Consider the following 23,363-nt stretch of genomic DNA (forward strand, 5'->3'; position numbering starts at 1 on the left):
AATAGCAAAAATAAGCGAAGTAGTAAAATAAGTTGACTTTTTAATTTAGAGTCAAACACACATACGTAGTAAGTTATTATTAATTCTAATTTAAACTTACCATTAAAATTATTTTTTTTACCAACTAATAATAACTCGTAACAATCTGCTACTTTTAATTTGGTACAAGAGAATGTTGACAGTGTTATTTCTCTTTTTCTCTTTTCTTTTTACGAGATATTATAAATTTTTTGAAGTTCCTAAAACACTAATTTTTTTTAGACTATATTTTCAAGAGACCAAGCTCATAAAAAAATAATATAAAAAAAAAAAATTTAACTTGACTACAAGATAAGTACTATGTATGATTGGAATTAATTGTCGGGGCTAGGGCCCATACTCTGGAAAATGATTGTGGTATATATCCATTCCTTTGTTCTCGTCGAAACTAAATTGCGAACATGAGAAGTCAAACAAAAAGACGTAAGGTACTGTGCACCCTAACGTTGTTGCTTATAAAATCAAAGCTCGGTTCAATAATTTACTCGATTACATTACATAGATCAGGAAGCCAAACAAAATGGAGGGGACAAAGATTGCCAAGAGATTTGAAGGCAAGGTTGCCATTGTGACTGCTTCCACTCAGGGCATTGGCTTCACCATTGCTGAGAGGTTCGGCTTGGAAGGTGCCTCTGTTGTCGTCTCTTCTCGCAAACAGGTATGTGGGTGTCCCTCAATTTTCGATTTTTCATTCATATATTGGGATAGATAGGCTTTAATTCACATGGGGTTTCTCATCTCTAGCTAAAGTTGGTTTCTTTTTCTACTACTTTTATGGTTGATTGCTTTGGAAACTGAGATGAAAAGGACATGCAACTCTGAATTTCATGTTGTTTTGGTTTTGAGGAAATGAAATTTCGATTTCATCTAATCCTAATGTTAGAACTTAGTATCAGGTTTTGTTGTGTGCAGAGTTGAGAGGTTATAGCTGAATTCAAGTAGGGTTATTGAATTAAATTCATATTTGATATGGTCTTCTGTTGAGTGAATGATTGTAGGTGGAGTCATGGATTTGTTTAAATTTTTTTTTTTTGGGGATCGTATCTGATTTGCTTGAAGCCAACCCCAAAATTTTGGGACCAAGGCTTTGTTTGTTGTTGTTGACTTTTTGTATCTGATTATGCTTGAAATGCCTTCAAGTTGGACTTTCTGTCAACTCCAGTTTAATGCATGTGTGCGTGTTAAAAAGAAGGATTTGCTTTTATAAACTGATAAGTCTCATGTTGTTTGTTATGTAGATATATGATGTTGATTTACTTGCACATGGTGAAATTGTTACAGAAAAATGTAGATGAGGCGGTTGAAAAACTCAAATCACGAGGAATCGAGGTGTTGGGTGTTGTTTGTCATGTGTCAAATGCACAACAAAGGAAGAACCTTATAGACAAGACTATTCAGGTGAGAAATGAAGTTGAATAATTGATTTTTATATGAATGGCACTAGAAAAGTAAATTAATGTATAGAAAGTGTGAGTTTAGATTTAATAGAGAGAGGGGAAAGGCTCATCTTTTGCATATTGTTTTTGCTATGGAAGTCAGACAAGCCAACAGGTGGTCCCAGTTGATTTTGGCAATCCCTTTTGGTCTCACCATCATTAGATAATGGAATCTATGTCATTCTAAAAGTTAGTAATTAATAGAACTCCATTAATGAAAGCTTTAATCTAATTTTCTGTCAAAGATGATGATTACTTTTTCAAATGAACAGTTATTCCCACAATGATCATGGCATTCAAACATTCCCTAATATACATGAGATATTATAATTGTTGCTTTCTAGTTTCTAGGTTCCTCTGTGTTCACTTTATGTGTCTACTTAAGGCTGTAAACGAGTTAAGCTTGGTTGAGTAGTGACTGTTCAAGCTGGGCTTGACAACAAATGTAAAATTTTCAAGCTTGGCTCAAGCTTGATAAATGATGCTTGAGCTCAAGCTCATCAAAAAGTCTAAAAGCTTGAACTTGGATTGAGTCATTAATCAAGCCAAGCTTGAGCTTAATATCCATCTTAAACTTTAGCTCAATATTAAGTTTTTGAGGTTGAGATCCAACATAAGTACATTATCAAGCCTATATCAAGTTTATTATCAAGCCTATTTGGTTTGGACGAGTGGTCCCAATTTCCAATTACTTAAAGTCTTAGTAAGATTTGGGTTTAATTGTCAAGCTCATATTATGCTTATTACCAAGACCACAAACAAGCCTAAGCTCAACTTGTTTTGTATGGAGCCCTAATGTTCACAAGCTTGTTCAGGAACTTTTTTTTTTGCTTGTGCTTGGCTTGTTTATTAAACAAGCCTAAAACTAAGGCTCAAGTTTGGCTTATTTAAAAACAAAAAAACATGAATAAGCTTTTTAACAAGCCAAGTCCAAGTTATTTATAAACAGCTTGGTTCATTTACAAACAGTCTACTTACCTTTAATGGTATGGATTCATGTATTATTAAGAGTGTCAGTCTTTGCTAACACTTGAATGTGTAAAATATAATCTTAACTTAATTGTTCATCTGCAGAAATATGGTAAAATAGATGTGGTCGTATCCAATGCTGCTACTAATCCATCTGTTGATAGCATTTTGCAAACTCAAGAATCTGTCCTGGATAAGCTGTGGGACATAAATGTCAAATCCTCCATACTTATCTTAAAGGTAATTTCTTTTAGCAAAGGTTTTTCATTTTAAGAGAAAATTATAAGAATGGAAGAATGTCTGTAATTCTTTATGGTATAGGGTCTACTTAATTTTTTTTTTCTATGGATACTGTGTCTTTTTCTTTCTTTCTTTCTTTTTTCCTTTATTTTTTTTTTTTTTTGAAGTGAAGATAGTCATTATAGATACTATGTCTGTGGTATACTGTAATTAGTGGCCTTGATAACCTTTTCCACGGTAGATTCTCCTTATAGTCTTTAGTGTGCTGACATTGCTAGTATGATTTGTTAATTTTTGAGTCTCACATCATTAAATTTACAGGATGCAGGTCCTCATATGTCCAAGGGTTCTTCTGTGGTCATTGTTTCCTCTATTGCTGGCTACCACCCACCAGCTTCCATGGCTATGTATGGGGTGACTAAGACAGCCCTTCTTGGACTTACCAAGGTATGACTTGGCTCCCATATCCATGTTTTATATTAGTCGTGTATTCAAGCAAATCATGGAAAGCTTCTTTCCTTGTTTTAATTCTTTCTCAATCATCATCTAGGCACTTGCAGCTGAGATGGCTCCAAATACACGTGTGAACTGTGTTGCTCCCGGTTTTGTACCAACACACTTTGCCTCATTCATTACAGAAAATGATGCCCTTGTAAGTATAAATCCATCCTAAGTTGCAGTCCATGTCCGACCTTGCCCACTTAAGAATATGTTGAACATTGACCTTTGCAATTAACCAAATATGTGTTTAATTTATCGCAGAGGAAGGAGGTCGAGGGGAGGACTATGCTTAACAGGCTTGGTACCACTCAAGACATGGCTGCTGCTACTGCCTTTTTGGCATCTGATGATGCTTCTTATATAACAGGAGAAACTCTGGTGGTGGCAGGAGGGACTCCTTCGAGACTCTAGATCCCTTTCTATTTTCTCTGTAATAGCTTCTACTCTTAAAATCCCATTGGTTTGATAACTGGTTTACAATTCCGTAATTAAATGGCAAAGAATAAATTCATAAGTTATGTATTTCGTTTGTAAGTGACGCCAAGTTATATATTTCGTTATATATGGCCACAGGTGGCTAAAAAGACCCGCACATTGTGAGTATGAGTAACATGTACACACAATATACATTCCACACAAGCAGCTTTATTTGGAAGGCAATTGCTTTAGCGCCCGCTTGGTAGTGGAGTTGAAAGAATGTGAAAATTGTGGTTTAAAATTTGTTGTAAAAACATGTGTTTAAAATATTCATAACACAAAACATGTGCTTAATATCATATTTCAAATAACATATTTTAACTGTAAGTCTCTCTGCCGTAAAGAGAGAAGGGTTTTTTCCCTTTTCTTTAGGCAATAGTAGTTCTTGTCCCTTCTGAGAAGGAGATTTGTGTTTCTTGTCTTGTTGTATTTGTTCAGTCTGATCTCTCTATCCTCTTGAGCCTCCAAAGGGGTATCTCAAGACTGGTGGGTTACTTTGTTTTGGGGTTTGGGAAACACTAATTTCTTCTTTCTCTTTTCTAATCTCTGTTCCTCCTTCTCATCAGTCTTCTTTTCAAATGTTTTTCTCCTCATGGAAGACTTGAAAAAAGATTGGAGTAAGTTTTCGCTCTCGGAGAAGGAAAATTCTGGCTTTGTTCTCCCACGGATCCAAAAGTCTAGAGCATTTGTTGTGGCGGCAAAATTTCTCACCTCTCGTTTTCTAGTAATGGAGGCCGTGGTTCGCACCTTCAAGTAGTTATGGAGGTCACAAAATGGTTTCAAGATTCGCAATCTGGGCAACCATATAGTCCTATTTGAGTTTGATAATGTCCAAGATGTGGAAAGGATCCTTCAAAACCAACCTTGGACTTTTGACAAACACCTTGTGGTCCTAAAAAGATACGAGGAAGGTTCACAAGTTAAAGATTTGATCTTTGATAAAGCTTGGTTCTAGGTTCAAGTGCACGATATCCCTCTCAACTTCATGTCGAGAATGGTGGCGGAAAGTCTATGTGACATGGTTGGGGAGGTTCTCAGGTCCCCTGAGTCCACTGAGGATGATGGTGGAAATTTCTTTCAAGTTCGAGTAAATATTGACATATCTCTCCCTTTGTGTAGAGGGAGGGTGATTACACTTGAGAATGGTGAAAAATCATGGGTTCGCTTTCAGTATGAGAGGCTTCCTAATATGTGTTACTGGTGTGGTTGCCTAGACCATGTCGATAAACAATACAAACTGTGGATTCAGAGTAAGGGATCACTGTCAACTGAAAAACAGCAATTTGGTTCATTCTTAAGAGCTACTCCTTATCAAAGGGGGAGTAAGAATGTTTTTTATGTACCTGGGTGGTTTGAACAGGAGACCCCAAGGAAGGAAAATGGGGAGGCGGCGGTTCCAAGTGCAAGAAAGGTTAGTAGGCCAAAGGGAAACTCGGCGGTGTTCCAACCCGTTTTGGTCATGGATTTGGGAGGTAACACCTCTAATTCCAACTCTTCTTCTCATTTTGATTCAGTCACTACATTAGGAAAAGACGAGTCTTTAGGGGAAGCGAGTGTTGAAATTAACTTACCCCCGAATCTGCATCCCACAAATTTCACAGAGATGGTCTCTAATGATTCTCTTTTCCTTTCCAAACTAGCTGAGATTGATGAGGGTATTAGGAAATTTGATTCAGTTAATAATGTGGAGGGGGTTACTTCCTTATCTGAGGCAGAAATGGTCTCTAATGATTCTCTTTTCCTTTCCAAACTAGCTGAGATTGATGAGGGTATTAGGAAATTTGATTCAGTTAATAATGTGGAGGGGGTTACTTCCTTATCTGAGGCAGCTTCCCCTACTGACTACAGCTGCCCCCAAAGCCTTATGGGTAAGAAAAATCCGGTGTTTCCCTCTGAACCTACTACAATAATTCAAAAGGAAAATCTAGCTCCGCAGGTGCTATGTGATATTACCAATATCAAATCTCCTCCTACCCATACACCTCTCCAAGGGAAGTGGACTCGGCTTGTGAGGACAGTAGGTACTAGCCCATCTCTTCCTGAGGAGGGGCTTATTCCTAGCTTGGGGAAAAGAAACCAGGATGATAGTAGAATTCTCTCGAAGTTACCAGGCAAGAGGCGCCAGGTTTCCAAGGGAAATGGTCCTCAATCTAAGATATTGGTGAATGCTGGTCACTAGCTCCGCCAGATGCAATGAATCTCCTAGTTTGAAACTATCGTGGGCTTGGGAACTTATGTACAGAGAAAGAGCTTGTAAGTATATTACGAGCAAAAGATCCCTCTGTCGTGTTTATAGCCGAGACATGGGCAGACGAAGTAAGGCTAGACCGAACACTTAGTTACATTAATTTTGATCAAAAGTGGGTGGTACCAAGAACTACCAGAGGTGGTGGCCTGGTCCTACTCTGGAAAAATTCTGTAAACTTGAAGGTAGTAGGCTCCCATAGATACTACATTGATGCTGTTATTAATAAAAATGAGAGAGACGAATGGAGGTTCACAGGCTTTTATGGTGAACCTGATGTAGCAAAAAGGAATGAAGCATGGGCTAAGCTTAGAAGTCTGAACAGCAACCAAAATATTCCTTGGCTGTGTGCTGGTGACTACAATGAAATAACCAGACAAGAAGAAAAGAGGGGTGGAGCTTTAAGAAGTTTTAATCAGATTCAACTATTCAGAGACGTAATTGATGAGTGTGGGCTTATGGATTTGGGATTTGTGGGCCCAAAGTACACGTGGAGTAAACATTTTGAGTTTGGTCAGTCTATTTGGGAACGCTTGGATAGGGGTTTAGCAACAAACAATTGGTTTTTACTGTTCCCAGGTACAAAAATCCACCACCTATACTGTTACTTTTCAGACCATTTACCTCTATTTATTAACTTGTCTGGCTTGGAGATTCCGGGGAAAAGGAAAGTTTTTAGATTCGAAGAAATATGGCTTTCTGATGATAGATGTGGGGAAACTGTTGAAGCTGCCTGGACAAGTACTGAAAGTCCAGATCCTAGTAGTGCAATTCTAAAGAAGGTAGCTAAGTGTGAACAGGATTTAACTTGGTGGAATAATAATTGCTTTGGAAATGTGCGAAAGAAATTGGCAGATAAGAAGAAGTTATTGGCTACTGCAGAATTGGAAGTGATTAGATCGGGGAACAACTCACAAGTTCGACTATTAAAAGCCGAGGTTAATGTTTTGATCGATAGAGAATCTAGACTGTGGAGCCAAAGATCTAGAGTTTTGTGGCTGAGTAAAGGAGATAGCAACACAAAATTTTTTCACAGTAAAGCCACTAAGAGACTCTAGAAAAATTCAATCCTAGGTATCCGAGACCTTACTAAGAGGTGGCTGAATCAGTCAGAGGATATTGGTCAGGCCTTTATCAATTATTATACCGAGCTCTTCTCCTCCTCTTGTCCAGCTAGCCAGTGTGGAGCTCTAAACAAAATTCCCCAAGTAGTAATAGAAGAAATGAATGTTGATCTGGTTGGAGTTTTTCATGAATGGGAAATCTTGGATGCTATTAAACAAATGGTGCCATTAAAAGCCTCTGGCCCAGACGGGATGCCTCCGTTGTTTTATCAACATTTTTGGCCTGTGGTGGATAAGGATGTGACTAGCTCTGTCCTCATGTGATTGAATTCAGGTATTCTGCCCTCTCCCATTAACCACACTTTCATTACTCTTGTCCCTAAGGTTGATAGTCCTAAATTAGTAACTGAATTTCGTCTTATAAGTTTGTGTAATGTCTTGTACAAAATCTTTTCAAAAGTCCTGCAAATAGGCTAAAAAAGTTTCTGCCTAACCTTATTACTGAGCACCAATCAGCATTTGCAAAAGACCGGCTTATTACAGACAACATCCTAGTGGCTTTTGAAACATTACATTGTATGAAAAATCAAACTTTTGGTAAAACAGGTTTTATGGCCCTCAAGTTAGACATGAGTAAGGCCTACGATAGGGTTGAATGGACTTATTCGGAAACTCTCATGTTGAAAATAATTTTTTGTGCAAAATGGATATCTCTGATTATGGCTTGTGTGAGATCTATCACTTACTCGATTTTGATTAATGGAGCCCCCCAAGGCCTTATTACACCATCTAGAGGGATTAGGCAAGGTGATCTCATCTCTCCCTTCCTATTCCTCTTATGCACGGAGGGGCTATATGGTTTGATTGAAGATGCAGCAAGCTTGGGTAATCTCAGAGGCTTCCCTCTATGCAAAAGAGGTCCTAAACTAACACATCTATTTTTTGCAAACGATAGCTTGTTATTTTGTAGAGCTAATTTTAAGGAATGCAGCAATATTCTAAAGCTCCTTGGGGTGTAGGAACAATCATCAAGACAAAAGATCAATAAGGAAAAAACAGCACTTTTCTTTAGTAAATCTACCCCACAAGCTACTAAAGATACTATCAAAGGCCTTCTAGGAGTTCAAGAAATCAAGTTTTATGAAAAATACCTTGGGCTTCCTTCTCTAGTGGGAAGAGGTAAGAAGGCTAGTTTCAATTACATCAAGGAGCGAGTTTGGAGAAAGCTGCAAGGTTGGGAAGGTAAGCTTTTGTCACAAGCTAGGAGGGAAGTCTTAATCAAGGTAGTAATCCAAGCCATTCCGACCTTTGCTATGGGGTGTTTTAAGCTCCCTTTGGGCCTTTGTCATGAGATCGAAGCTATGGTCAAGAAGTTTTGGTAAGGGCAGCGTGGAGACCGAAGAAAAGTCCATTGGATGCAATGGGATGTTCTTACCAAATCAAAACTAGTAAGTGGCTTGGGCTTTAGAGACCTAATTCATTTTAATGATGCTCTTTTGGCGAAGCAAGCTTGGAGACTGTTGAATAATAGGGAATCTCTTTTCTATAAGGTTTTCAAGGCCAAATTCTTTCCCCATTGTTCCATTTTAGATACTCAGGACTCGGCTTCGGGTTCTTATGCTTGGAGAAGCATTCTTAGAGGAAGGGATGTCATCTTAAAGGGAGCGTGTTGGAGGGTCGGAGATGGCAGATCCATTAAGATTTGGCAGCACCATTGGCTGCCAATTAAGCATCCAACTAGAGTCTCTTCTCCAGTGTTGGAGTCTATGGCGGAGGCGACTATTGAGTGTTTGATTAATGCTGATACTAGAAGTTGGAATGAAGAGATGATTGATGGTATATTTATCCCTCAGGAGGCTGAACTTATTAAAAAGATCCCTCTGTCCCGGTTTGAGGTTAATGACTCTCTTTTCTGGCCTTTGTCTCCAAATGGGTAGTACTCATGCAAAATGGGGTATCGGTTTTTGAGAGAAGAGGTGGACTTCAATCGGCTTGAAGAACCTCCAGATTATGAAAAAGGCTTGTGGACGGCAGACTGGTCTCTTGATGTACCAAACAAAGTAAAACACCTTAATTGGAGAGCTTGTAAAAATTCCCTCCCTACTAAAAGGAATTTAGCTCGGCGGCAAATTATTAATGACCATTCCTGTGACAGATGTTCTGGAGGTAGTGAAGATATTCTTCACGCGATATGGAGCTGTGCTGAGCTTGATGGGGTTTAGGGAGCAATGGTGTTGTGGAGGTTTCGAACTCATACATCTTTCCAATGCTTTGGTGAGCTTATGGCCTGGATTATAAAAAATGACAGAGATCTAGAATTGTTTACAATGTTTGTTTGGTCCATTTGGACTCAATGGAATCAATTGAGGACCCAGCAGTCTTGTTGTCCCACAACCCAGTTGGCTCAGTTTGCAAAGGACAGGTTCAATGAGTTCAAAGCAATTAAACCTGTAGCTCATCCTCGACAGAGACAGCAGTGGACCTCTTGGTCTCCCCCTGCCCAGAATGTTTTCAAGATTAAATATGATGGAGCACTCTATTCCAACACTAACAAGTCAGGTATTGGTGTGGTTATTCGTAATGGAGACGGCCTAGTGATCACATCTTTAGCCTAACCGCTGAACCAAGCTTTCAAAGCAGTAGAGATTGAGGCTCTGGCTGCTGCCTGTGCTCTTGAGTTTGCTGCTGATATTGGGCTTGATAATGTTATAGTGGAAGGTGACTCACTGGTAGTGACGCAAGCTCTGAAAACAAAAGTTGTGGGACTGGCTGCTTATGGTTTGCTGATCAAGGATGCTTTTTCATTAGCAGGAAATTTCTCAGAAGTGTTCTACTCTCACACAAAGAGAGAGGGCAACAAAGTTGCACATTGTTTGGCTAAATTAGCTGTAAATTTAGCAGAGTGTGTAATTTGGATGGAAGAAGTTCCTCCTACCATCTATCATCTTGTACAGGTTGATTTGGCCCTTCTAGTTCAATAAAGTCTGATGTCTTCTTTCTCAGAAAAAATAAAATAAAAAGAAAAATAACATATTTTAAAGTGTAAAAAAAATAATAATAGTTGTATGTTTGGAATGTGTATGTTCTTTTTAAAAAAGTGATGATTGTATAATAACACGTGTTTAAAATATTCATAATGCAAAACATGTGTTTAGTACCATATTTCAAATAATATTTTTTTAAATGTGAAAAAAAAATGTGTGTTTGGAATGTGTATATTCTTTTTAAAAAAATTATGATTGTGTAGTAAAAGAATACTATTTTATTTTATTTAAGGAGAGAGAAAAAGAAAAAGAAAAAGAAGAAGAAGAGAAGAACAAAAAGGAGGGCCCATGGGAGAAAAATAAAAAATGTTGAAATGTGTAAGAGAAAGTTTAGTCTTATCAATAGGCCATACAATTTTCAATTTATTTACAAAACTACCATTCAAAAACATTACTAGAAAACTAAATCAAAATACATGTTTCAATTTTAAACATCATAATTTGAAAATCGTAACTCAAACATCTATAATAAAACATCATTACTAAACACGTTTAAGTTTGAACATTGCTATTGAACATGCCTTAGCTTTTTCTAATAGTCCAATTTTTCAGTGAACAAATTTAATAAATAGAAAAAAAAATGCTATAATGCAAATTAATATCAATATATATATATATATATATATTTATATAAAAGCACAGACCTCATGCACTGTCTTGCCATATGACGCTCTAATTTAACATTTAGTATTTTTTTACCTCTTTTCATTAAGTTTTTTTTTACTGTTATTCAAAAGTTCACATTAACTTATTTTTATTGTGGTTTCTCCAAAAAAAAAAAAAAAAAAAACCTTATTTTTATTGTTGTCTGATCAATTGTTTGAGCTACTATATTAGTATTAAAAAAAAAAAATTAAGGACTATTAACCGCTACCTCCGTTATACTAGCCTCCAATACCATCAAGCTGCCAAACCTCTACGGATAATTTCTTTTTTCTTTTTTCTTTTCAAATTAGGGGCTTAAATATGATGTACGTTTGGGTAATTTGGTTGGATAGTTTTTGTTTTGGGTATATAAGTAAAGTGAATATTTGGTGCGTAGTGTAAAGTCATATTCTATCATGGTTTTAAATTATCTATAAGACATACATTAGCACTTGCCCACACCATGTCTTAATGTTTCACTATTGATGAGTGGAAGAAGGTAAGAGAGTTAGGCATGCTTTTGTTTCATGGTATGTAGTCTATAAACATAACACAAATTAGTTGATTTTCATGATCCTGTTACTCTTTTGCATTTATATTTGTTTAATGATTTTTTTTTTTTAAATATTAATATTGCCTTAAGAATGCTACAAAAATGTAGTGAAGCTACTAAACTGATTTTTAATATCTCAAAATGTATATATTTCTTTATTCTAATTTAGTTTATTTTTTCTTTATAATATATGTTTAATATTCTCCAAAACCATCTTACATAAAATATCATAAAATAATCTGTTGCTGGGGATTCTTACCAAATCAAGGAGTAACAATGAGAGAACAAAATGAACACTTCAAGTAAATGGAGATTAGTGATTAACTTGGAGGCACAATTGAATGTTATCCTTAGACAATATTTGTCCCCATATGTAAGTTGCTAAAGGGTTTCTACAAACTTGTCCCAAGATACAACCAAGTTTATTGAGTTCTACAAATAACAATTTTGAAAAATATCCACATGATTTTTTGTGTTTTTTTGTAACTAACTATTTTGGGGAGAACATAAGCCTCTATTTATACCCATAGAGTTATATTTCATCAAAAGGCACATATGAAGAATTAAAATGTTTCATAAAACCATTCACAAGGCTTGAAACTTCTTCAGCCCCTCTGAACAGTCATCTGAAAATTCTACAAAAAATCCTAATTCACAATTTTTGATCGGTCGAAAATTACTTTCTATAGATCGAATGCTCTTTTTGATCGGTCGAATAGGAATCGAGCAGCGATTGAGACATCCAGAGACTTTAGGATTTTTTCTTTACCATTTCAAACCTTCAACCAATCAAGCCAAAGTTTCGACCGATCAAAAATGCCTAACTTTGAATTTTCACTTAGAAAATTCCAGAACTTGAATTTTCACTTTAACAATTTTATGAAACAATATTCTTCAAACTCAAACATTATTATTATTACAATCTATTCATGTATATACCTATATATACATTTGTGCATCACACAGGTAATTTACTATAATAGTAAATTTAGAATATGACATTCTTACTCATGCTTAGTTGCTTTGACAACAACTGATACAAAAACCATAAAAATTAAATATTTATGAATTTACACAATCAAAAATGTAAAAAATAATAATAATAATGGAAGGATGTATACATTTTTTAGTAAGCATGAAACATGCTTATCTATATCAACCACCATATCATGCAATTTTCAATTTGTGAACAAATATATAGTGTAATCAAATCACTACACTAACTCTTAATATCTTACTATTTTGTCTATAAAATAACTAAAAATTACAATTTTTTTACAAAGAAATTTATTGAAATTTTTTTTTATACATCAATAGTTGGGAGATCTAAATCATGAATGTCTCTATTGAAAATTAAAGTGTCAACCAATTAAATTACAAGATTTTTGATAAACTTATTGAAATATTGAAGAAAACTAATAATAAATTACACTGCAGAGCTTAATTAATTGACGAAAGCCAATAGAAATAGCAAGATTTATTATATCTTTCTCTCAAGGTGTCTGCTATCATACATTTCAATACCTCAATAAAACAAATCTACCAATGAGAAACTCAAAAGGAATAAGAATAAGAAATAACACCCCTATTATTCTTAGTACAAGTTCTTAACACTAGAATGGAAAGCTTCATTGGTACATAGCAAAAACAGGATAAATTATTCAATATATCTGGTGGACTACACCTTCCTCTCACATAAACATAAATCTCACTTGCGATGAGGTCTACCTTTATGTGAGAGACATAATTTCACCAAGAATAGATGAATATGAATATTGACAAGATCCCCTAAACAATTCACACCATCAAACAGTGACTAATTAAAATCAGATCTTAATACATAAATACCAATAATTCTACAGTTTATGCTATAATTGAGAGTAGCAAACCATTTTGAACCATTTACCGCAACTTATCAACTCGACTTATGTACATATCAAATTAGCAAAAATCAAAATGTGCAACTTCCTCACAATACATCTTCTAACTTCTTGATGGTGGAAATCCATTTTCCCCCATCATCTCCATTAGCATCCTAGCTTGTGGCATCTTAACCACCAACTAGAGTTCATTGATTATTACGTGATCTTCAGCTTCTTGCTCTGATCTTCTAGGGCAATTTACACACTTAAATTTGGACAGGAAAGAACAGCGTACTCAGGCGGTGTAGCATTTTTCCATCAATTCCGCCCTTCCAATATTTACTTGGGAATTTATCAAAACATAAAGACGATATAAATTTTTTACACAGGAACCACATCAGCATTTTGATTATCATCACATGTCAAAATTAATCCTTCAACATAGGTAGGGAGAAGGCAGCGGACCCACTGACAGCCTGTTGAGACAGGTTCTGAAGGTGGAACAATCATAAGTATGTTATCATGGCGTCGAACAACCCCCATTACACTTACAGTGCTCCCTTCTTTGATATACCTGAAAGACAACAAACATCCTCTATGAAGCATTCAATTGTAAAAAGTATGAAAACTGAAAATCTAAGAATCTCAACTTCTAATCTTATAATTCTCAAAACAATGCATACAAGAAGGCTTATAACAATACAATCATTGGCATACCCTTCTTTGAGGCGCATTATACGGTCATCACTAGAGAGGCTGCGGTCAGCTAGCCAACGTAAAAAGCTTGGAGATAAGTCCTTGTTTTCTTTTGTGACTTCAACTGCAGTTGCTGGTTTTACAAATGGAGCAACTTTAGCCCCATAACCAGCCTTTACTAATGCTCTTAACCCAGATTGGAAGTCTGATATGTAAAAGTCAGCCACATATTTCTGTTCATTAAAAGTAACTGCATTATTACCAATCTTTGATCCTCAAACCATTATTTGAAGCAAGTCAATAGGAAATACTAACCTCTGAATGTCTAGATCCCCACGACAAGCAATGGTGTTTAGGATTTGCAGATTTTCCACCCAATCCCTTGTATTCGTAGAGTTCTGTGGACACATATACACACCTTGGTACCCTTTGGTAGGATGACTCCAAAGGAATACTACCACAAGTAACAACCTACATAAAGAGAGAAATATGATTCATTACTTCACTTGAAATAACTTATATAAAAGATAAACTGAAAAATAGGAAAATAGAAAAATTATCCTCTCTTTTTTTCCTCCCTATCAATCAAGATATTAAGAATATAGTTATTTAATCATATAAAAGTCAAACTACACAAGTATATTGATAAGAAACTTCTACAACCAGTAAAATTTCAAAACCAGCTCACGTATTCTGTTGCAGAAGATGAATTTATAACTTTCTGACTGACAACAGAACTTCCAAAAAACTTGATAAGATAAACCTTTCTAAACGCTTCAATGAAAAGTATTTTCCCACTAAACTTACATTGGAGATCACTTGATACTGTTTGAGCAGAACATAATTCTGATATCAGGAGATGGAATATTTGAGTATCCTGAGGAGTGGACATCCACCAAATCAAGCTTAGTAAATCCTATAGAAATTATATTACTCTATTCATTTTCTAAGAATAGTCCTTTGCCATTCGGACTATCTCAACAGATAATGAAATGGCTAAAATAGCAACCTCTAAACCAAAACAGCTGACAGGATTTCCCATAGAACTTATTGATATTCTTCCTCATAAAGTTGTTACTTCAATTTTCATGTTATGGCTATTATACATATCAACCAACCTAACCACTATATCATGGAATTAGAAACCAGATTTATTGATAAAGTCAAGATTCTAACGTCTATAATTTCTTTGTTCCTTCATTTTCTTTTTCTCTTAGCCACCACCCAATATAATTTTTGCCTTTTCAGGCTTAACCAAAAAACAATTCCCTGAGTCTCCATCCAAGTTCATTCAAATCTCAACCAGAATCTGCATATATTTTCAACATGATTCTTACGCTTTCCAAATTAAAATCAAAGAAGGGATTCAAGTGATAGCCCTATAGTTCAGGCTGAGCACAGGTTGTATCAGTTCTAATTTCTCGCATAACCATCATCCAATCCAATCTCAATCAGGTGCAGGAGATTCAAATTGTTGCCAACCAAAATGGGTTGGATTCTTGATCGAGATTCCTCTTTGAGTCGGCAGTCAGATTGCTCGGTTTCCCTAGGTTGTGGGTGAGTGGTTGCCAAAGGAGGGAGATCAAGCAAAATTGGCTGGATCTGATGTGGTGACAATGATCCGACGCCAACTTTGACTCAGTTTTGCACCAATCAATGGTGGGCTGTGACAATGAGGCCAGATCGGATGCTGTGTGATGCTGGCAAGGGGCATAGTGAGTGAGGTGAAAAAAGGACTAGGTGGGCAACGAGGGGGCAGGCACGACACTGAGGAGGGGGGGTTTGTTCGGATCAGTTTCACCGGGTTCCTCTTGTGCCTGCCAAAACTAGGCAGGTTTTGAAATACAACTAAACCCCAGATCCAACGTAGTATTCCAACAGAACCATCTGTGATGGACCAGTTTGGTCCAGATCAAACAGGTTGTGGCTCAAACCCCAACTTCATCCACACCCCCACCATCTACCTATCCAAAAAATAAACAGAGAGAAGTAACCCAGTAACAAGTAGAAAGATGAAGAAAAAGAATGCATTGTTCATGTGGACCAGAGTAAACAAGGTGGCTTGAAGTTCAACAAAGTCTTCCACCTTCATCTAAGAAAATATGAAACATTACCTCAGCTTGTCAACATTAACAATGAAAGAGACCATTCATTTAAATGAACCACTATGATCATTTCAGTGGTATAAAATCACATTAAAAGGCCCATCTTGAAATCAATCTTGGAGACCCTCTTAAGAAATTGGCAAAGTCTAGTGGCGTCTGTAGTCAATTGGCATTCATGACTTCCAAGTAGTTTACATGCATTCACGCAGTAAAACCATCAGGGTAAAACAAAAGATTACTACTACTTAAAATCCCCATTCCAAAACCATGTTTGGCAGTCAACTTACTGAAATCTATATCCTTTTACCATCAAAGAAGCAAAATGTGGTCCCTTCCAAATTCTAACCAGCACGTTCAACCTTGCCAACCTGCAACATATCGTCCCCCTGGACAAGTTCACATGCCAATCAAACTAGTACCTTCAACAAGTTCCTAACTTGCAAAGCAATCCGACACCATGCAAAGTGCAAGCAAGGCATTCAAACCCAAGAACAAATACTGGGTCTCATATGCAATATCTAAAATCTCACTCACTTCCCTAATAAAAATCTATAACATCATTATCAAAGCTAAGGAATCTTAAAACAAAAGGCAAAACAAAACAAAACCCAAATAAATAAATAGCAGAAATGTCAATCTCAGTTAAAGATTGCCTTAGTCAAAGAAAAGACCCATCCATCCATAATTCCATATCCAAGTCCACACATCACATATATAACCCTAAAAGTAAATATAAAAAACAAAGAAATCTCTTTCTATTTTAGGCCTCTCTCTTCTTTTCACCCAACTAAACTACCCACATTCCTTTCCAAAATCATCATCACCACATCCCTAAAACTTTGGAGGTCTGCTATACATCTTCAACAGACTAAATAAAAATAAAAAAATAATTTTTAGTGTTTTCTTTTTTACACTCAATCCATTGTTAATCATTACGAAATAACCACAACAAGGTCCTAGGATTCGGTTGGGTCCTTAATTGACATGTGTTACCTTAAATGTAAACCCCGAAAAAAATTTATAATCTTACTTAGATTCCATTAATAACATATATATAATATAATATAATAATAAATACGTAGTAAATTAAAAAAAGAAAAAGATGGAAGTGAAATTACCCCAGTGACCTTGACGAACTGTCCATCAAGAGCACCTCGAAGCTCAGCATCGGGGTACCTTCTCACGAACCCTACTAACCCTCTCTTCCCCCAGAGGCAATTCCAAACCGCCACCGCCACCACCGGCACCACCACTCCTCCCACCGCCACCAGCACCACCGCCTTCTTCACCGCCACCATCAGGAACGCCCCAATCAGCAACCCCATCGCCACCGCCACCACAAACACCCAAACAGCCGCCTTCGACACCCCAATCCCCACCCTCACCTCCGCCCCCGAACCCAAGCTCGTCACGGCCGCACCGTAGCTCGGTTTTCCCGGCCCGGACCCGGACCCGGAGTCCAGATGACCCGACCGACGCCCAGTTGATGATCCGAGCGGGCCGGAGGTGATTAAGCCCGTGGGCTGGAGCGGCATGGGCCCAGAGGACTTTCTCGTCATTGGGCCGGAGGAAGTTGTGTGCTTGGAGCTCAGTGGGCCGGAGGTGGACCCGGATCCGGATCGGAGCGACCCGCTTGTTGACGGGCGTGAGGATTTCAAAGACGGAGGTGGGTGTGGGCCCGGGCCTTCGAGAATTTGGATATCGAACATCTTGCCGAGCTCGCCGGATTTCTTGACGTCGCCGCCGGTGTAGGGGACGGCGCGTGAACCCATTGTGGGCTTATCTTTCTGCTGCTGCTCGGGTCGACCCGACACGTACAGCCCATTGCTCAGCTGGTGCGACTGAATTCGACTACCCATTTTCGCCTTCTTGTTTCTAAAGATAGAGAGACAGAGAGAGAGATGTGTTGAGTAGTTGTGAAGTGAGAGTGAGAGTTCTGTGAGTGTGAGTGAGTGTGTAGGTGGAAGTAGGAGAGAGAGAGAGAATGTGTGTGAAATGGCAGAAAAGGGACTGAGGAGTTTGAATAATGACGGATGTGTCCTATGTCTTGAAATGGCGGTACTGTAAACTGTATGTGTGTTTGATGCTGAGCCTGAGTTCAGAGAAGTGATTAGTTTGGCTTTTTGTGTGAAACTGATGGGACATGATGGGCCTTTATGCAGTCATTTTTATTTACCTTTTTCTTTGTTCCGGTAACTTATAATAATTCATAATTTTTACCACAATCACTATCTCACACTTCTACACGAGACCTACTTTCTTTTTCACTGCTCACAAACTGTCAATTATAGAAAGAAGTTGTGAAATTTTTTTTTTCTTAGACTTTTTCTTTTCTTCCTTCATCAAATCTTGGGCTTAAGGGTCTGGTTTAATGGTTACTAATGCCTTATTATATCTACGAGTCTCTTGCCAACATCTTGTGGCTACTTTTATGAAAACCCTCCATTTAATAACCTGATGCATATGAAACGGGAATTATATACACCTGATAAAATAGTTAAATACTCGAAGAGGTCTAAACACCCATCTTTGTAAAAATAAAATGTCTTGGACACAACTTTAGCCCCCCACCCCCCTCTTTTCTTTAATGTTGTTAATAAGGGCTGGAGTTAAAATGGGAGTTAGGATAATTAATTCATGGAATAAATAGACAAATAGTTTTGTAGGTGTGACTCTCAAATTAAATTGACCAAGATCTATATAAGAAAAAAAGTACTAACAAATTAATATTAAAAATATTGAATTTAAGAGTGAATTTTTTTAAAGCCCTTGTCGGTTGGCTCAAGATGGTGGAACAATTTTCCACCCAAAAAGAAAAAAGAAACTGTTTCAAGTAGGATATTTGGAGAAACTCACGATTTAATGATCTACAATTACAAAGGATAGGCCATTTTATAGTTGTACTCTAAGAAAGTAATTAGATACTCGAAGAGGTCTAAACACCCACCTTTGTTAAAAAAAAAAAAAAAAAAGTCTTGGACACAACTTTAGCCCCCCCCCCCTTTTTTTTAAATGTTGTTAATAAGGGCCGGAGTTAAAATGGGAGTTAGGATAATTAATTCATGGAATAAATAGACAAATAGTTTTGTAGGTGTGACTCTGAAATTAAATTGACCAAGATCTTTATAAGAAAAAAAAGTACTAACAAATTAATATTAAAAATATTGAATTTAAGAGTGAATTTTTTTAAAGTCCTAGTCGGTTGGCTCATGATGGTGGAACAATTTTCCACCCAAAAAGAAAAAATGAACTGTTGCAAGTAGGATATTTGGAGAAACTCACGATTTAATGATCTACAATTACAAAGGATAGTTCATTTTATAGTTGTACTCTGAGAAAATAGTTAGAAACTCGAAGAGGTCTAAACACCCACCTTTGTAAAAAAAAAAATGTCTTGGACACAACTTTAGCCCCCCCCCCCCCTTTTTAAATGTTGTTAATAAAGGCTAGAGTTAAAATGGGAGTTAGGATAATTAATTCATGGAATAAATAGACAATAGTTTTGTAGGTGTGACTCTCAAATTAAATTGACCAGGATCTTTATAAGAAAAAATGTACTAACAAATTAATATTAAAAATATTGAATTTAAGAGTGAATTTTTTTAAAGCCCTTCTCGGTTAGCTCAAGATAGAGGAACAATTTTCCACCCAAAAAGAAAAAATGAACTGTTGCAAGTAGGATATTTGGAGAAACTCACGATTTAATGATCTACAATTACAAAGGATAGGCCATTTTATAGTTGTACTCTAATTATGTAATGTATTATAAACCCAGTTTAAAACACTATTATTATTTTCGTGTGTGTTATAATAAAAATATTATTGTTCATTCAAAAAAAATGATTAAGAGTCTAGTAGAAGACTGATCTCTAAATGGAAATACACAATTCTTGAAAATTAATGATCTTTGAGTCTGAAATCTACCAAATTTAAGCTTTTATATTGAAAAATAGATACTAATTTAGGCATTAGAATGCCACTACTGAGCTTTCATTTGTGTTGTAGGTGCAGAGAGCTGTCGATTATGTTCCTCTTGAAAGGATGGGTGTAGCCATTGATACACCATCACATATTAAAATAGGAAAAATGTTAAGATCATAACTTTTGCCACAACTTACTCATATAGTAAGTTACGAGTGGTGGGTCCATAATTTCACCATTCACGATGTTCCATGTAGGCAAGTTGTGACAAAATTATGGTCCTAACATTATTCATTAAAATAAGACCTGTTTTATGATAAAATCTATTTTCATTAAATAATGATTACCCTTATGAAAAAAGAATGTATTGAGACATTTAACATTCATGATCAATCATTATTTTTCTATATATAAAATAATAAATACAATCGGTTTCGAATGTATGATGCACATTTCATGGTAGGTAGTTGTAAACTTGCAATTTATTTTTATACTAAGAAACTAATTAATTTTTGGTGTAGGCAGAATTCAAAACTCAAGCCTTTTATTCAAAAAAAAAAAAAAAAAAAAAAAAAAAAAAAAAAAAAAAAAAAAAACTAACTTTGAGTATGGATAGTTATTTCGGCCATAAATGTTTACTAACTAATAAATATTATATTTATGGCATTGGAAATGAGTTTGTACTTTGTAGGCCAATGGCACCTACAACTTCTCTTGTCTCTACTAGTGTAGTGGGTTCGACAATATCTCCCTTCCCTCCCAAATAATTTTAAACAAAAAAATAATAATAATTTATTACTAATAAGAGTAATAAAATAACTGATTTTATTACATATAAATTATTTAAACTCAATGTTTAGGCTCTAAGTCATGCTTAAGTCTAACTTCTACAAAATCTTCTCACTTTCCTCCAACTTTTTGTATATTAAATATTTTGTTTGCATGACTAAACCGGTACAATGGAAGTGTTTGAATTAATCTTGATTTTGCAAGTTATTCCCATCTAAATAAATGATTCAATGAAAAAAAGTAAGCATCTATTTTGTAATGAATCCAATGAAAACCAAAGCTTACTGATAACAAAAGAGAGCACCCTCATAGTAACATTATCTTCTTATTCAAAGTAAGTTATACTTCTTATCATCTGTCGTGGTCGAACTGCATCCATTTGTCCCATTAGGAAGTTGGCACTGAGGGTGATTGGGTCCTACAATTTAGATTTGCTTGCCAGAAGATCTTCTACATATATTGTGTATCATTACATTCTGTTTAACGATGGGATGGATTGAACGGTGCATGATTAATTCCAATCACACCTTTGCCAAGTTAAAAAATTAAAATTAAAAAAAAAAAAAAAAAAAACTTTTTTGCCAAGTAATAAACACAATCAAAATAAAAAATAAATTAGGGTTAAAATGCTATTAATTGAGGTCAACTTTTTTTTTTTTTTTTTTACTACAATTTGTTAGAGTGAAAAGTGTGATTGTAGTTGTTATTTTTATATGTAGTCGTTATTAAAGCCGCTTTTTATATGCACCAAATATAAAACATGTTATATAAACGGTTGTGAAAGGTATTGTATTTCTCAACCTATTTAATACTATTTGCATTGTGTAAATTTGAAGGTACCTCTACATTGATTCCTATTTATGAGAACTCACAATTTACTCCCCTGAATATTACAACAATATCATTAATATACTCTTTCCATAAATATCTTAATGTAAACTCACATAAAAAATGATGTTGCTTTGGACAAAAAATAGAAAAAAAAAAAAAAGATTTCATTTTAAAATAGGTTAACAATGAAAATGAAGTCTTTCAAGGACACTAGGTGACGAGTTTAATGGACTTCAGGGCATGTTATAAACTTGAAGGTCTTAAGTTTCAGCTACCACATTATCAGTTTATCAGGTTTTTGAGTTTCTTATGTGCAACAAGTGAACTAATTTGGCCAGAGACTAAGACACTACTTTCTTATATTAAGAAAACAAAAAAACAAAAATGTGGCCAACCATAACGTAAATTGGAAAATTAATGGATTAATTAGAAGCAATTCCAACATTTTAACCTAAATTAAATAACAATATTAGGTACTCAAAATATTTCACAACATTTTTCATAATTTATTGATATAATAATTTGAAATTAGTGTAATGTCATTTTCATATAAATCATTAACTTTTTTTTAGTATACATCAATTATAATATAATACGGTAGATTTTTATTAGCTCAATTAGTAAGATTTTTTTGTTGTCGAATAAGATATCTAAGTTTTGTATGGTATTTTTTTAAAAATAAAATAAAATAAAAAACTCATAACGTAACACATTTAACATTTAATGAAAAAAGAGAAAAGAAAAAGGGGTGATAAATGGGATCAATCAACCAGTTTTGGTCCTAGGCTCCTAGCGGTTGTCTATAATTAACCCAACATCAGTTTTCCACGAGGGGAAGGACCTCGGCATTTAAATCGTGCTAATGTGGGTCCAATTGCTTCATCAGACGGTCGTGATTGAATCAAGTGTGAGGCATCAAATAATAAATGTGGTTATTGTCTCATTGAATAGTTTTAGTTTCCACTTATTAACAAGAGGTTCAATTTCAATTTCATAGGATCCCAACTTGTTGGGCCCCATGTTCACACTTTTAAAAAAAAAAAAAAAATTTCAACCATGCTTTAAGTTTTAACACTTCACTAGTTTCAAAAAAAAAAAAAGTTTTAACACTTCACTTCAGCGACGAGAGTATGAGAAATTGAGGAGGGCAACTTCGGAAATTCACTACTCTTGAGAGTCGGTGGTGAAATTCAATAGTAGCTAATAAGGTGTAAAAAAAAAGCACACGATGGCGAATATTTCTTGTTCGCTCATAGAAAGAGAGAGTTAGAACTAAAAAAAAAAAAGAATATTTATCTCATATTAGTTGTATGTGTCTAGTATTCGTTATTTATAACTTTAATCTATAACTATAAAAGGTAGGTCCTTTTGTAGTTGTACTTTGTTTATGTAATGTATTATAAATTCGGTTTAAAATAATAGTATTACTATTTTCGTGTGTGTTCTAATAAAATATTATTGATTACTCAAAAAAAAAAGTTAAAAATCAAAATGTCATATTTTTTTTTTGAGCAAAAAATGTGTAAACAACCTATATTTTGTTCACTTTTTTATTTTTATATTCAGGTTTGAAAATTCGAACTCAGACATAACTTCTATGCAAATTAGCGAAGTTACTAATGTAATTTCACTTAATAATGATAGGATTATCTAACCATGTCAATTTATCTAAACAAAGACGGATTTAGTATATAACTCGAAAAATTAATACTAATCAAATGGAGATTAATTTTATATAGAAAATAAAAAATCATAATTCACGTTTAAAATTTAACATAAAACTAAAAATTTATTTTTATTAAAAATGAAATTTAATTTATCATGGGTAAGGTGAGGCATAGTGAAAGAAAGCTAAAATCTAATTTCTAGTTTTGATTTTGGTGTTGTGTGTGCATGAGAGAGAGAGAGAGATAGAGAGAGAGAGAGAGAAATTGTTTGGTGTGTGG

At 35.4% G+C, this 23,363-nt stretch overlaps 3 protein-coding genes across 3 annotated transcripts; 2 read left to right on the forward strand and 1 right to left on the reverse strand.

The window, feature by feature from the left end:
- The first annotated feature begins 512 nt into the window (after positions 1-512).
- Positions 513-3,611, forward strand: LOC115965483 (tropinone reductase-like 3). The gene is made up of 6 exons (XM_031084718.1): positions 513-697; positions 1,321-1,437; positions 2,550-2,684; positions 3,006-3,131; positions 3,235-3,336; positions 3,447-3,611. The coding sequence occupies exons 1-6, from the start codon at positions 560-562 to the stop codon at positions 3,594-3,596; spliced, it is 768 nt and encodes a 255-aa protein (XP_030940578.1). The 5' UTR covers positions 513-559; the 3' UTR covers positions 3,597-3,611.
- A 5,588-nt stretch (positions 3,612-9,199) lies between these two features.
- Positions 9,200-9,952, forward strand: LOC115963559. Its single transcript, XM_031082598.1, has 2 exons — positions 9,200-9,530; positions 9,612-9,952. Exons 1-2 carry the CDS (start codon positions 9,200-9,202, stop codon positions 9,950-9,952), a joined length of 672 nt encoding a protein of 223 aa, XP_030938458.1.
- Positions 9,953-13,455: 3,503 nt separating this feature from the next.
- Positions 13,456-17,809, reverse strand: LOC115965304 (uncharacterized membrane protein At1g16860-like). Its single transcript, XM_031084496.1, has 4 exons — positions 16,995-17,809; positions 14,087-14,242; positions 13,793-14,004; positions 13,456-13,649 (listed from the first exon to the last, which is right to left on the reverse strand). The coding sequence occupies exons 1-4, from the start codon at positions 17,733-17,735 to the stop codon at positions 13,457-13,459; spliced, it is 1,302 nt and encodes a 433-aa protein (XP_030940356.1). The 5' UTR covers positions 17,736-17,809; the 3' UTR covers position 13,456.
- Positions 17,810-23,363: the final 5,554 nt, after the last annotated feature.

This window comes from Quercus lobata, chromosome 10, assembly GCF_001633185.2.
Source record: "Quercus lobata isolate SW786 chromosome 10, ValleyOak3.0 Primary Assembly, whole genome shotgun sequence".
NCBI classification, from domain to species: Eukaryota; Viridiplantae; Streptophyta; class Magnoliopsida; order Fagales; family Fagaceae; genus Quercus; species Quercus lobata.